At 37.7% G+C, this 16080-nt stretch overlaps 1 protein-coding gene across 1 annotated transcript in view; it reads left to right on the forward strand.

Annotated features, from left to right (window-relative positions):
* The window catches only part of GTF2F2 (general transcription factor IIF subunit 2), an 87443-nt gene that overhangs the window by 67527 nt on the left and 3836 nt on the right, over nt 1-16080 (forward strand). Inside the window, exons 7-8 of the mRNA XM_017815107.1 lie at nt 6404-6503; nt 14453-14596. Of these exons, the coding sequence (XP_017670596.1) occupies nt 6404-6503; nt 14453-14596 (244 nt within the window). The remainder of the gene's footprint in view (nt 1-6403; nt 6504-14452; nt 14597-16080) is intronic.

A 16080-nucleotide genomic window follows, 5' to 3' on the forward strand; every position in this document is an offset into this window, starting at 1 on the left:
CAGCCACAGTAATTGATGGGCTACTTATAATCTCATTTAACAGTCACATTGCATAGAAGATATCTCTGAGTTATGATTCCTTTTTGAGCTTAGCCTTGGATAAAACACTTCCACCCACTCCCCAATGTGGACCAGGTACTGCCAGAGCCTGACTTCATTGGTGTCAGAATGCTTCTAGAGGAAATATCTGTAGACACATGTGAGCTAGATTAAAAATATCCCTGATGTCAAGCAGATATTATAGTTTTCTTCATGCTAATTGCATTACGGTATCACTTAATATGTTAAAAGTTGGGCATCAAATAAATAGAGAAAATTATTCAATTATATCACTCCTAGAATGCTGAAGTAGGTCTTATTTTATCTTTACATGATTTGTTATCACAAACTCAGCGGAGAAGGTTTTAGTCATTTGCAATGCTAAATTCAGAGAGGAAAAATGGGAGTGGTTTTAATCAATTATTCACATCTTGTCAGTCCAGAAAACAGAATGCATAAGAAATTGTTACTTATTGTTGAATTGCCATTTATGTCATCTCATTTTCTGTACTGGAGAAAGATATGTAGAATTGGAGTCTTCAGTTGTGACTGTGATGCCTGTCTGAGTATTAGACATGAAATTATCATATATTCCTATGATTCACTGCTTAGCCTTCAGCATATATAGTTGAAGATGTCAACTTCAGAAAAATCTAATACGTTTCCTGAACATATAATAATTGTAGCACTTTTCTTGAAATGTCAGGATTTCAGGACTTAAAATCAGTTATAAATCATACTCTATATTAATAATCTGAAACGTTTCATTGGCAAATGCACTTCTTAATGCCATTTCCATTCAGCTCATGCTCTTCTCTGTCTGCCTGTCTAGTCTTAATAAATGGGGACAGACTCACTTTGCTTTGACTCTGTGTGTGTGTGCTGGAGTAACATGCAGCATCTCAAGAACAGTGGATTCATCCGTGCAACAGTGGAGTCATCCGCCTCCATTTAATGTGAGACAGTAGGACTTCTTGCAATGAAACCACAACATGCTGAATTTTCATGTTGCTAGTTCTTATCTTTCAGAATATATGACAGATTTTTTTGTGTAGCAACAGTTTGTAATTTTTATTACTATATAATGTGTATTTTTACCAGTGTGGCCGTTCTGGTAATTTCCTATGTTGTTTGTGCATGGGCATTGCCATGGGGTTGTTTTACCAGGATGTGCCCCACAGGGTGCTGAATTCCCTTAGTTCTTGCAGAATTACAAAAACTTTTTAAGTTTCAGTATCTTCCAGGAGTGTTCATCTCTTGCCCATTTCACTTCTTACATTATTAATATTCTTGCTTGGAAGAAAAGTCAAAAGAGATGCTACCTGAACCTCAGCAAGGTGCAGTAGTCCAAATGAATACAAAAGAAGTAAGTGTAAGGCTATATTGTTACATTTATTGCATTAGTTTGTTTTGGATGAGGTTTTTCAGGATGTACCTACCTCTGACATTTTTGGGATGCTTAGCAAAATAGGAAAGCAGAGAAAAAGCTTTGTGGCCTATATCAAGTATTGTGAAACTTCATGTCATGCAGCCGTCAATGTCTGGTTCAAGTACAGAATTACTGAGTAAAAGACTATGAGAGCGTTAGTCCTGGGCTTTCATTCCCTGGTGTTGGGCTGGGAACTTCTGTGAGCAGTCAGAAAAAAAAGCTGCAAAACTGTGCAGAGCTGGAGAGTTTCTGTTTCTTCCCCTCCAAAGTTTGGGCAGTGGGCCTGCTCTTTTCCAGTCCATTTCTGCTGGTTGATACTGCGGAGAGAGAAGCAACCCAACTTTTCCCTTTTTTGCAACAGTAAGGCAAAGCTCCTAACTTACTAGTGACCTGTGTACATATAGCCAAGCACAAAAAGTATCGAAACTTTCCTCTCTTGTCTGTGAAATAATTTCTTTATAAATGTAAAGAATTCAAGCCCTAGCAGTGTTTCTGATTAATACTCTAATGCTTCAAATCTTTGAAACATTTGTTTTGTGACAAAAGATTAATCACAGTAGATTATCAGTTCTAAAGGTCTTTGGTTTATTTTTTATTGCTGAAAATTACATTGATTTAAAAACGAATTAATATCTCCTCCTAGGAGTGTATGTACTGTCTTCATCTGTCTCCCTGTATGAGCCTGCTGCATGTTGACAAGTCCTATAGAATTATTTCCAGACTGTTTGAGTGTTTTTTCCTCCTATTCCACTGTAAGCATAATGACAAATCAGAGCTGCAGTATAAAATGTATTTTGCTGGGAAATGACTGTGATGAATTTGATGCCGTGCTGGTTACTTGCTGTATTTCAAGGCAGAAGAGCTATATTTGATCTTGGGGGTGGAAGAGAAAACCACAGTGTGCAGGCTAGTGGCTGCTCTGTTTCTAATTTATTGGCAGTTTTGGGGGAAAAAGTCTGCATTCTCTTTTTATTTTTTTTTAGGCCAGATATTAGCATGAATTATGGCTCTAGCTATTTCAACAGGAGTTCAGTGGAAAATTTATTTCCTTGGAGAGTCTTGTGTAGTTCTGAGCCATAACTAAGTCTTTTAACTCCTGCAAATCATAATAAAGAGTAATAGGTAAAAAGCCACTGCTCCTTTAAATCAGTGTCACCAGTGACTCAGAATATCTATTGATTTTTTTTGTTTATTCCTGCCAGCAGTTTCAATTAAGATTCAGCAGGTCCACTCTGAGAAAACTCTGCATAAAACACTGCTTCATATTTTTGGTTAATACTGCTTTTTAAATTCTCTTTAAGAAGTGAACAATTAAAAGTAATTATATCTGTAACACATTAAAACATCAATCTAAAAGGCTAGTATAATGCCCAATTCATAGCTTTTGGTGTGTATTTTTGAGTGTATAATTACTGGAATGTATATATATATATTTATATATATACATGTATTTGATCAAATTTTTTCAGACAACAGCTATACAAATTTATAAAGTCAATTGTATTCACCCAGACATACTACTTTCTGAATATGAGAGAACTGCAGCATGGTTTTGAAAAATAAAACCAAGTGCTGTATTTTCCCTGCAAGTAGTGTCTGTATCAACAAATCATCTGGACAAAATGATTACAGGCTGTTTGTCTTCACCCTTTGTAATGCACTTAGCAAATTTCAGTGCTTAATCCACACGTGAACCATTTGATAATTTGGTGTTTATACCACATTTGTCAGTCCCTTTACTTGTATTCGTGGATTTTAGGGAAGCTAATTCCAGATGTGCAACAGCTGTTGTTCCACATAGGATTGTGTGACGATATTCTGCATGGAAGCCTGATGGAAGGAAGGTAACCTGAGGCTATGTCATTCTCTGTGAGACCTTGAAAGCTGCAGAAAAAGAAATGAGAAGGGCATCCATTAGGGAGAAGAGCAAGATGCATGTATAGAATAAATGATAGTAATAAAAAGGTTTCCCTCCTGATTCACCATGCTTGCCATATAAATTTCTATATTGGCATGTGTCCACTGCTGTAATTGTTTGCATTAAAAAGTAATACCAGGAATGTAGTATATTTTTAGCTCTCACTACAGCAGTTTGTCAACTAGAAACAAAAAAAAGGTTAACATTTTACTGTAAGATAGTTTTCTAGAGACCATCTGAGATCTGTGAGATCTGTGAATCCTTGTAATTTGGAAACCTTTGGCAAGAAATCTCAAAGTACAACACAAACACCTCTGAAATTTTAGAGACATATATTTGTAGCTGATTAATTTGTTATTTGCTGTATGTAGATCTTCCTGAAGTCTTCTGCCATTTCACAAACAACCTTAGATTATCCATTTCCATTTTTACTTGGTAGGCTTCCGTTCTGTTTCCTAAGCAAGCAGTAAGTTTTTCTGTGCTTTCAAGGTTGTATGCTGGGGCACTTCCCTTGTTAAATGTAACTTCACTGCCATCGACCTTTGGAAGAAGGCCTTTAGGAAGTGTATTAACTCTCCTACATGTTTGGGTTTCTACTGGTTTGGAAACTGGCAGGTTAAAATAAAAGAGCTAAAATGCATATCCTGCATGGTGAGTGAAAAATGTTAAGAAATAAGTTGCTGGTGTTCTTTTATGCAAAGAAGGATTAATTTAAGGGAGCTGCACTGAAGTGGGGCTTGAAATGTCCTGTATTGTGATTTTAAAATGCCAGATTTAAGATTGAGTGGTGTCTGATGTTCATGACTGACAATTCACCATTGAAGGGCTAATGTTCTTTGGCTGTTTACCCTAAGAAATGGAGGATGTCCTAAATTTACATTGTAAAAAGTAATCAATATAAAGCCCAGTGAAAGGAGGATTAATCATGATGAAATGACTCCATCGAATGCCCATCTCTCCCTGAAAATGTGACACCAACTGATGAATTTAGGTATTGTTAGGACCTTGTGCTGCAGCTGTAATGAGAAGGACTCTCAAACAATATCACAAATCAAATAACTAAGTCTAGTGCACATGAAGTTGGTGTACTGGCCTTGGAGGGGAGAAGAGTGACAAGAATTCCCAGTTTGTCTCAAGGACCTCCTGTTTCATGAACAGGAGCAGTATCAGTAAGCAGGTTGAGCAGAAAATCTCCTCTAAATTAAAATGTGGGGAGAAGTGAGATGAAAAATAGCTAGAATAGGGGAGAGGGAGGACTGGAAAACCCCCCAGGTCAAAACAAAAGAAAACATGGTGAAGAACTGCAAAAAAAAATAAATAAAGCCAAACTATTTAATAATTTAAAAAGTCACTGAGACCAAAAACAAACAAAAAAAAGAAATGGAGAAGTGGAGAAAAAGACAGATTTGTAGAAAAGATATTGATTTAACTTTAGCCTATGGCTCTTTGTGAAACGTGAGTTTAGAAGACCTTTGGTAACCAGATCAATAAAATCTTTAAAATCATTTAATTAGATTGAAGGCCAAAAGATAAACCCTTGTGATAAGTAAAAAGTGTTCATTGTTCATTTGCCTTCCAATTGATGTTCCTTCAAGCTAAGAAAGAAACATGCTATGTTTGGACAGAAGGCAGCATTGATACAGAAATGTAGAATACAAGGCAGTGGTTGCTTAGGGGTAGTTAAAACTATAGAACAAATGACAAGTTTGCCAAGATTCAAGAGGAAGCAGGTTTATATCTATGTATGAATCAAAACTGTCCCCACCTACTGTCCAGCAATATAGCTATGAAAGATGATTGGCTTTACATCTAGTTGCTAAAACTAGAGAATTTAATTCCAAATTTAATACTTACTTCAAATTAATTTATTTAGGTTTTTCAGGTGTTAAATCAGAAGCATGCTAAATTTAAGCTTTAGCTTTTTTGGTATACATTATATCTTTACAAAAATAAATCAGTGATTTCAAACATTTACAGGGGTTTTTAAAGAACTGTTTTATCATTTTTATGTTTTAGACTAGTAAACATGCAGTTATTATTTGAATTAATGTACCATATTAATTCTTGTTTGGAAAGAAGCAAGCATCATTGTACATTTATTGGGCTGTAAGTCTTGTGTTTAGTAAAAATTGACTGTTCTGCCTAGAAGATACACCTTTGGAAATAAAAGAGCTTCACTGATGATGAACATATTAATTGTATGTGCCATAAAGCTATTTGTCTGAAGGGACCACATCCTGTACCTTTCTAGAGCTTGGTGTCTTGTGTCATTTCAAGTAGTAATTCTTGAGTGCTAAACCTGAAGTAAATGGAACACTCCCTCTACACCATCATAGATAAGTTTTAAATTATGTAGGGATGAACTTGACAGGATACCTTCATTCTCTGACCTTCTCAGAGTCTTTCCTAAAGAGGACTGGAAGTCACCTATTGTTGTCTATGTGATAGAGTCTTTATTGCACATTGGTTTGAAGTTGGGTGGATTTCTCTGGCTGCACATTTTTAAAAGTGCTCTTAAAACCATTATTTGTGCTCTTAATGTACTGTAATGCCAAAGGAAAGGTCACAGAAATTTATGTTTTTACATTAAAATATATAAGAGAAGGTCATGGAGTCAGCAGAGATGAATGAAAAGCTTTTGCATCCCTCAGCTGAGTAAACTGTGAGATTCTGAGTTTATTTGGGTTGGGTTTGATTTTTTTTTCAACCTGAGCATTAGGCTTTTGGAATGAAATTTGTGTTCAGGCATTGTTTTTAGTATCTTCCCTTCACAGTTGCTTCGTTTTCAGCATTTCATTTATATTCTGTAGCATATAGCACCCTAATAATTCAGTGCCCTCAAGCAAAAATAGAGAAGAAAAAACCTAATTCAGAAGAGTGCATCTGTTTTTGCCTTATGGTTTGTTTGCAGCTGACCTTTGATAACGGCTGGTTCATACTTGCAGATTTTTAGAATTCATTTTGAACATGTGCTTTTCTGAACTTTTTATTAATTATTTTTTTCTTTTCTTTTGCAGATTACAGATAGAAGAATCTTCTAAACCTCTAAGGCTATCACAACAGCTGGACAAGGCTGTAACCACGAACTATAAACCAGTGGCTAACCATCAATATAATGTAAGTAGCTTTTAGTATTTTCCCTTCTTCTCTTCAGGAGGAGTTTGGCTTAGGATTCCAGAATTGCTCTGCTGCAGTCCTGCAGCATTTTGCTCAGAGTTGGCCACTGTCTTTGGAAATGCTCCATGTTATCTGGTTTTCTCCCTGATTTTGTCTTCTGGGGATCTTTCTGTCTCATGACCAATATCACCCTTGGGGCTGAGGTCTGCCAGTTCTAACTGTCTTGTGTTACCTGATGGAGGACAGACCATCTTCACCAAAGCCTTTTTAGTGGCTTTATTACATTCTTCCTCTAGTCTTTTTTTTTAAATGCAATTTTGAAGTTTGTGGATAAAAAGCAGTTCTGGCTTTATGCTATGAGATGTGGAAGCACTGCTTAAAGCCAAATAAAATATCATCTGGAGCAGAGTAAAGGACTTGAAAAGAATCATTAGTTTCCAGTCTTTTGGAGCAATTAACAAGTAGAAAAGAATAACAGCTGATAATTTTTCACATTTCATACCTTCACAGTACATGTTATTGGCATCATTGGCTTTGTCAATATTACACCCACACTGCTTTTCCAGATCAGTTGATGTACATACAAACTATAATGTCCTTTTCCTTAAAGATCCTCTTTGAGTAATTTGTATTTGTGCATATAAAATCACTGTTACTGTTGAATGTGAGAAATGTTAAATCATGCTTAAAATGAGTCACTGTGTTAGTCATTTAAACTTTTACACTTTTTATTAAGATTTTATTTACATAAAACAAATGACAATATACTAGATGATATTTAATCCTTATTATGAAAGTCAGTCCATTTCCACAGAACCAAAAATAATCGTTTCTCTCTCATGGGACTGTTTTGTAGTAGTTACTGTTGAAAGCCTGATCTATACATAGATGATCATACCAATATAACTATTGCAACTGAGGGAATGACATTTAACCAAAATAGTCACAGTGGTACGTCCTGCTGTGGAGATGCAGTTTTGTGTGAGTAGATTCTTTTATGATGCCACTGTTAGTCCCCTTTAATTCTGAAATAACCTTCAGTGATGTACAGCTTCTCTTTCTAGCGGGATGCTGTGCCATTTCCCTGACACTACCATAATTACAGCAGTATGACTTCAACCCGGAAACAATCTTAGTATCTTTATTCCAGTTGCAAACTGCAGTCGTCATGTTATTACAGAAATTAAAGTCTCCTGTGAGCTTGAGGGGGTATAAATAGAACATAACTGGGGCTCTTAGAAGTGATGATTCTCTTGTAATGTTTTTTATTGGTTACATATCTGTCTATGGTAATGGAAATTCATTGGCAGTGTGTTTACTTTTCGTGTCTACCTTAAAGGTGTTCTGATAGGAAAATGCTAGTAAGACGTACTTGTACTTGAGTCACCCTTGACCTTGCCTTGACTCTAAAAGCCCAAGCATGACTACCTTTCGAAAACATCTTTCTTTTCATTAAGTCTTTTATTAAGGTACAAGTTAGATGGCTGGGAAAAAGTCCATGAACTTTTTAAACCTCTTGTTCTCTTGTTTGAATTTGTCTGCTGTGTTCAAGCAGCAATTGCTTTCTTAAAACTTGCTGCACTGCTTGTAATCATATGACCGTTATGTTGGGGACAGGACTTTTCACAAGAAAGAAGAAAAAAATACCGTATTCTGATACATTCAGTCATCATCTGGGCAGTTTCTGAGGATAGAATGAGTATCTGCTAAATAAGAAAGAAAGGGTTAACATTCCCTGAAGGAAAGAATTTAAAACAGGGCTTAAGTGTGGCTGCTCCATGTACCTATAAATTTACATACAAGAAGGAGGAGGGAAATAAATTATATGTGGATGGGAAATAGCAATAGCTTGTTTGAATTCAAGGACTGGTAAAAAATTGCAATTCCATTACAATATATGCTAAGACTGACTTAGCTTTTCTTCTCTGGGAAAGGGACCTTCGTTTTCTGTATGTCTGTAAGTGTTACACGTGTTTGCAAGGTTAATATTCTTGCAGCTGGATTCTTTACATGATTGAATTGTAATACAGCAGAAAAGTTCTCTAGTGGTCCTGGTTACCTGTGCTGGTTTAGAGGTAAACCAGCAGGGGAAATGAACCCAACTCAAAAGAGAGATTATAAGTCAGAATAGCAATTTAATAAAATAATACAATAAGTACAATTATACAGACAAACAATTGGTTTTAACCCACAAAACCCAAATGTATAACCCAGCACCCTGGGGCATGAACAGAGTGGTGTTCTTTGGGCCCCCCGCGTCCAAAGGAAAAGGAGAGGGGAAAACCTGTTGGTGAGAGTGCTGTTGCAGTCTGGTCAAGAGAGGCGATTGCAGTCCAGTCAAGGGTGGGGTTGCAGTCCGGTTGAAGAGTGGTGATTGCAGTCCAGTCGAGAGTGATGGTTGCAGTCTGGTTGAGAGTGGTGGTCTGCAGTCTTCCTCTGGATCCCACGAGTGGTTAAAAAAGTCCCAAGACTCCAAGCTTATATATCCTCCAGTTCAGGCAGGAATGCCCAGTACCTCCCTCAGGGCGGGGAGTTCCACAATGGGTGTGAGGACAGGAGCATCCTCCTATCTCGCAGGCGTCTTAACACCTAGTTTATAGTCTGAGGAGTCAGGCATGCTGTGGGCAGATGGTGTAAATGGTCTATTGATAACAGTTTCTGGGAAATGGCATGGAAGGCTATAGAATACACAGTTTTGGGTTACACCCATACAGTGATGAACTGGTCCCAGCTCTTCTAACTAGGACATTACCCCTTCAAAGACTTCTTTGTGATCCCCTCTTCCCACTGTCCTGTACTGTAGAGGTTGGTACCCATGCTCCATGAGATGGGAAAACCTTTGAGACTTCTTTCAAGCATCTTCAGATGAAACTTTAGATTTAGATTGCTTCTCTATCACCTTTGTATTATCTGTCTACTGAAGCAGCTACATCAGCTTCAGTGTTAGTGGTACTTCAAGAAGGCAATTTTGACAGCTTTTCAGCAAGCTTAGCAACATCGTGGGAAGGTAAACAAAGAGAAATTGATTTCAGTATGAAGTCTTGCAGGAATAAACTCACAACTTCTATGCTAAACAGTTTCTTCTAAGATGGTCTTTCCTTGAAGTAAAATTGTATTTTAATGCTTTTTAAATTAAAAAACAACACAACTTTAAACCAAATCTAATTAGTTTACAGTGTTGGCACGTTCTGTAATATGACTATTAAAAAGTGTGTTAAGCCTACTGCATAAAAGATTCCATTTGCAAAGAAAACAGGAAGGAAAAAAATGAAAGGCTGCATTGTAACTTGCTATGAGCAGTGTATTCACAAAACAAAAAAGAAGAAAACAGCAATACCATTCTTTTTTTTTTCAGTAGCACTTCACAATGTGCTCTGTGTTTTTAGACAACTATGGGAGCTGTCGCTAAAGTTGGAGGGAAATGCTAGAGTGTTGCTAATTAAAATGTGGACAACTGGGACACCAGCTGCAAATAACTTTTCAGTAAAGGGATATTCAGTTTTCTATGTGAGTTGATTTTATACATTAATGAATTAAGAATATTAGAATATTCACATTGCATTTGCCTAAGGAATACAAATACTCTTATCTGATTTACCTTAGCTCATCCAGAGAATGTAAAATAGAAGCTTCTACTGCAGAGAGTGTACTGTAGCACTAAAATAATAGAGAAAGAAGAATGCTGGGCAGTACAATTTACTACCAAAAAAAAGACCGTGCATTGGTTAAAAAGACTATTTCGTGTTATTTTCCAGGAGACTGTTAATTGCGTCCTTGGGATTTTATACCCAGTCATGAAATAGTTGTCTCAGAGACCTAATATCAGTGAAGAATTTCCTTATTGTTACTTTGAGGTTTTGTGTAGGAAGCATCAATTTTTAAGCAGATATGTTTTTTTCTGCACATGGAAAGAGTTATAGTTGATAGCTAGTTGCTTGCTAAGCACATTTTCACTATGTGTCATTTGAAGAGTACAAACAGTACCGTGGATTTTTTGATGTTGATCTTAGAGATTGCCTTGAGAGTCCCAGCAGCTTTTCCCGTTACAATCATGTTGCTTACCCATTATTTCCATAGCTCTGCCTCATACAGAAGGAATAACCTCAGTGCTTCGCTCTTGTTCTTGCTCCTTAAAAACAAAACAAAAACCAGAACAGGAGGAAATCTGTTTCTTCCATCACTTAAGCTTAACCTTCCACCTAAGGAGGTTCCAGTTTGTTTCTGGTTTTCTTCTTGTTCATTTTGATTTTGTCAGTTGGGGAGGTAGAAGACTTCAGAAGGGTTAGTATAATAGCTGCTGGTGTGGCACAGGGATGCAGCCTGTGTCTTTGTCTTTTATGCCTCATCTTTCAGCTGGTGCATTTTTGAGTCAGAGAAAAGTTGCTACCCTCAGAAACAAATGCATAAGTCTTTGCACTGAAAAGTGACCTTAGGTGTATGCAGGAACCCAGAACTCAGTCAAGCATTGCAAATAGAGATGCCACCTTCTCTCCTACCATCTTCTGAACTTCAGCTCTGAAGTGTTGGATGCTTTTCTGGCAACAAATTGTAAAATGTTAACATCTACATGTATTCAAAAAATTTTTAATGTACTTAGTCCTAATTTCCCATAAACCAGTGTATCAAATGTAATAGGGCTCCAATGAAAATCCAGTGGAGTGTTTTTTACTGATATCATTTGTGACCTGATCAGCAACTGCACAGAGAAACTGGAAAATTCTGTGCATCCCTAAGTCAGAAAAGGCTGAAAACTCAGGCTCAAGAAAGCCAGCTGCAGCTGATTGCAGTGACTAGTTAGGAAACTGCTTCCAGGAGAATACTGTGTCAGTGTCTTGATTCCATGAAGTTGTAGGTGTGCTTTCCTTCCTGTGTCATACAACATATCCTGCAGGGCAGTAATTCCAATGAACTACCAAGGGAAAGAATCTGGAGCAGTTTTCTAAGAGGACCAAAAATGTTTGTTCTATCCAACTAGATTAGGTTAGATTAGGTTAGATGATTTTTAAAAAGACCTCAACAGGTTGGAGAGATGGGCAGAGAAGAACCATCTGAAGTTCAGCAAAGGCAAATGCAGGGTCCTGCACCTGGAGACGAATAACCCCAGGCACCACTAAAGGATGGAGGCTCACCTGCTGGGGAGCAGCTCTGTGGAGAAAGACCTGGGGGTCCCGATAGACTACAAACTGTCCATGAGCCAGCAATGTGTCCTTGTGACCAGGAAGGCCAGGGGTATCCTGGGGTACATTAGGAAAAGCATTGCCAGTAGGTCAAAGGAGGTAATCCTACTCCTCTACTCAGCCCTAGTGAGGCTGCATCTGGAGTGCTGCATCCAGTTCTGGGCTCTTCAGTACAGGAGAGACAGGGAGCTCCTGGACCAGATCCAGTGGAGGGCTGCAGAGATGCTGAGGGGACTGGAGCATCTCTCTTACGAGGAAAGGCTGAGAGAGTTGGGCCTGTTCAGCCTCTAGAAGAGACAACTGAGAGGGAACCTCATCAATGTGCATATTAATGCCTTTTTGACACTTGAACGCTCACGCATCTCATACTTCATCCTACATTTTGCACAACAAGGAGCCAGTCTCCTCCTACTCCCCACTCTTTGTGTCATTTCTTTAGGTGCTTCATACAGAAACCCTTGTTCACATACCAGGACATGGATAATGCTGTAGTTATAGTAACTTTCAGATGAATGAGATTTATCCAGCTTCTTCAATAACTGCATGATGATGTGAACATACCCAGATAACTGGGCAACTGCTTTGTTGGTGGAGCTGCAGCCAAGAGAGGCAGGTAACCCCTAGTGACCCTGGCCATACTGTTTGGTAAAGAATTCAACTCATGTCATGTTATGGTGTCATAACTTTCTATTGTATTAATGGATCCTGACAGTATTTGGGGTTTTTAGTTTTAAAGTATGTCAACTGAGTAGACTTGTTCATATATATATTTCACTGCCATTGCAGTTCTACTTCCTGTGTTTGTGACTAGGTGCAGTCTATGTGCATTGTCCTGCATGGTGAGATTGTACCAGTAGAGAAACAGAAATGCAATCTACAACAGGACCTCCAAAGCTTGCCATTTCGACCTTTTCAAGGTCAACAGAAGCTCCTAATAATTTTCTCTTGGAGTTCAGAAACGAATGTTTTGACGTACTATGGTTTATAGGAAGGCCAGTGTGCTAGGTTTACGTTCCTACTCTAGTGTCTGTGGTGTAGCAGTTCTGCTGTAGATCATGACAAGCAAGATGATGTACTGTGAAGTTGGTTTACTTGATGCTACAGTTTGCTATTGTTGCAAAGCTATTACTGTTTTAAAGATTTGTTCTTCTTTAAATGCAGAAGCTAAAGAGTTAAATAATTACACAAACCTGTATTAGTGGATAAAAATCAATTGTGTGGTGGGTTTGTGTGATTAGATTGTAGCTTTTATAACACTAATATGCAGTTAGAAAAGCAGACAAGTATTTGGTTGTGCAAGCCCCTTTTAGGTTTAAAGCAGAAGAAACAGACTTCAAGCTATAGGTTGGGAACAGTTGCTCTGCATTCAGTTACATCTGTTTCAGGATTTGAAAGATATTTGGCTGGCTGGAGATCTGTGAGCTATGGCAAAGGTGGTAATAGTCTTAACCTGCTTTGGGATATCTACCAAGAGACAGGCTATTTTCACTCTGAGACTAGGAGGGAGTTAGCTGGCAAGGAAACATAGGAAAAAAAATAAATTGTGCCATAAAACCAATCTCTTTTCTTAAAAATAAGATTTTTAGTATCCAGTAGAACTGTGAATTTTCATTTCTAGGCTTTTTATCCAAAGGCCTTCCTTTTGAGGATCAGGTTTGAGACATCAGAAGCGGAATGACTCGCATACAAAATTATCCTAGCTTACAGCCAGGCATGTGTCCCTCATGGATCACATGAATCTTTTCTGCTGTACATTGTGCCGCTATGGATTCACCCACGCAGTTTGCCTGAAAGCACTTGATGATTACATGAGTTACATTACCTTCTGCATCACTTTTGTTGGTTCTGAGGAGCTTGGTGGTTTTCTGTTATCGAGGGTGGTATTGGGGGTGGATGGGGTGATATGCTGGCAGGTGTTGTGGTTGGTGCTCTGTGGTGATTGGGGTTTGTTTGGGGTGTGCTGGTCTGTGCAAATCATGCTTTTAATGATGAATCAGAGGAAGTATTTTTGGAAGTGATAAAAGTTTCTGCAAAAATACATGGTCATCTTGTGCAGATTATAATGGTTAAGTAATTTTTAATATGCAATTTGAAGTAGTATGATGTGTGGCAACAAGGGGCCTCTCCCTGCTTAGAAGGTTTATGTTTTTGGGTGTAACTGTTGTAACTTTGGGTATACTACTGGGATTTGTCCTGAAGAGAAACCATCTGCATCCTCAAACCATGTCTTCCATTGCTGAAGACTGTATATTAACAGGGTGGATGCCTTGAGTGCTGTTTCTGGAGCAGATAAGGCAGTGTCCAAGGCCTGTCTGAGCATCCTTTGGGTTGTTATGATTGCAGATGCAGACCATGTTGGTCTGTGAATTTTCCCAAGTATGGCAATTTGTAAGTTGTTTGACATTTGTCGTTATACTTCAGAAGCTGATATTAACAGAGGTGGATGGAGAATTCCATCTCAGTTTGGATTCCTGTCCTATTATTAATTTTTCCTCTAGGTTTGGGAACACCATGCAGGCTCTGTTTCTGCAGTTTTTTTCTGGTTAAAGCAGAAATACATATCTGAAAAGCTTAATTGTGCTGAGGACAAAGTGCTTAGTTTATGTTCATAAAAGAACATTTGAATCTTCAAAAGAAAATTTTCCAGATGAAAACCACTGAGTCATTAAACAGTGTTTTATTAAATAGAAGAGGTTTTTTATATCTTGATGTTCACCACTGAGAATTACAGAGCATCACATATGAATGTCTTCAAAATGTGTTTTGTAACAGATTGAATATGAGAAGAAGAAGAAAGAAGATGGAAAACGAGCTCGAGCTGATAAACAACAAGTGTTGGACATGCTTTTCTCAGCCTTTGAGAAACATCAGTATTACAACATTAAAGACCTGGTGGACATAACCAAACAGCCCGTGGTATGTACTAGGAGTCTTGTAAATACAACCATTTTCAGTAGTTACTATTGTGTATATTTTACTTATCCAGAAAATAGTTTAGTATATATTATATGCCTTTGAAACAGCTCTCTAAATATGTTTCACGATGGACTGAATTCATCAGTTTTAAGTTTGTTATTGTAGGACAGTGCTAAGTTATCTTAGCAGAGCAACAGGGGTTACTCTTTTTCTGTGGGTCTAGAAAACTGTGTTTCATGGAATTAGTATTAAATGCAGGCATTATCCAGCTCAGGCATCATGTCAATGTTCCCAAAAGCACTGGATTTCCTTTTACAAATAGAATAATTTTTAGGATAAGAGTTTAGGTGGTTGATATTTAGGATTTATTTTGGGGTTTTTTTAAACATTGTTTTGATACACAAAAAGGAAAAGCACAAAGGCATCTGCTTATGTGGTGGTTTTGTTGTCTTGCAGTGTCTGCCAGCCTCTTCATCTGTTTATCCTAACTTTCCAGTTCTTTCCCTTCTTCCCCTGTTCAAGCTTTCCCAACCAGTTGGGATGCGGAGGGAGATGATGACACGTGAAGTATCTTTGGTGTTTTTGATGTTTTTCACTGCCAACTTAAATATCTATCCTCAACCCAGCTGCAGATTTCAAAAAACTTAAAGGGACTTAATTTTGAGTCTAAATGAAGCAACAATGTCACAAGAGCTAAAGCAGAAGAAAGAACAGCAACATCTGGATTATGGAAAAAATACTCCTATGTAAAAAAAAGGGGGGGGAAATAAAGATGCTTACTAGTTTTGCTCACTTCATGTTTAGAATTAAGTATACCTGTGTCAGAGCATTGGCATAAGGTGCACAATATAGTTAGAAGCTGCACAAAGATGTTACCCAACTCAAACCCATGTAGGTTCACTGTATTCTAGTACCTTGAAAGAAACTAGTTGAGTAACATATTTGTGTCTTCCATTCCATTCATGTATCTCACGAGTCAATTCTTTATCTGTGTGGCAGAGAAGGTGTGTGGATCATGGGAAATGAGAAGGAGGAAGGAATAGGAGGAAGATATGGAGGAAGTGGCAAGAAAATTTTAAGTGTGTTTGTTTGTTTGTTTTGTGGTTTTCTGGTTTTGGTTGGGTTTTTTTTTGATAGAGAGGTGTAACAATCACTGTCTTGATCACTTTGAATGTACATAGGTGCAGATTTATCCCATCTAGCATGACATCAGCTAGCAATAGTCATCCACAATTCCCACTTAAAACACTAGAGAACTTGAAGTTACAAATAAGTAGGGGTATTTTTCTTACATATTGGTAAATATAAATAGTAAATTAAACCCTTGCTACAGAATATGTTGCATGTTACACAGGAAATTGCTGCCAATTTTATTTGTGATCATAAAATCACAAAGCAAGTCTGTTCTGAATACAAATATTATGGTAACCTGGGTTTATTTGTTTTCCATTTTAATGAAAAATAACGATTTGCACTAGTAGGCA

The sequence above is a fragment of the Lepidothrix coronata genome, unplaced genomic scaffold (assembly GCF_001604755.1).
Source record: "Lepidothrix coronata isolate B3197 unplaced genomic scaffold, Lepidothrix_coronata-1.0 Scaffold48, whole genome shotgun sequence".
Taxonomy (NCBI): domain Eukaryota; kingdom Metazoa; phylum Chordata; class Aves; order Passeriformes; family Pipridae; genus Lepidothrix; species Lepidothrix coronata.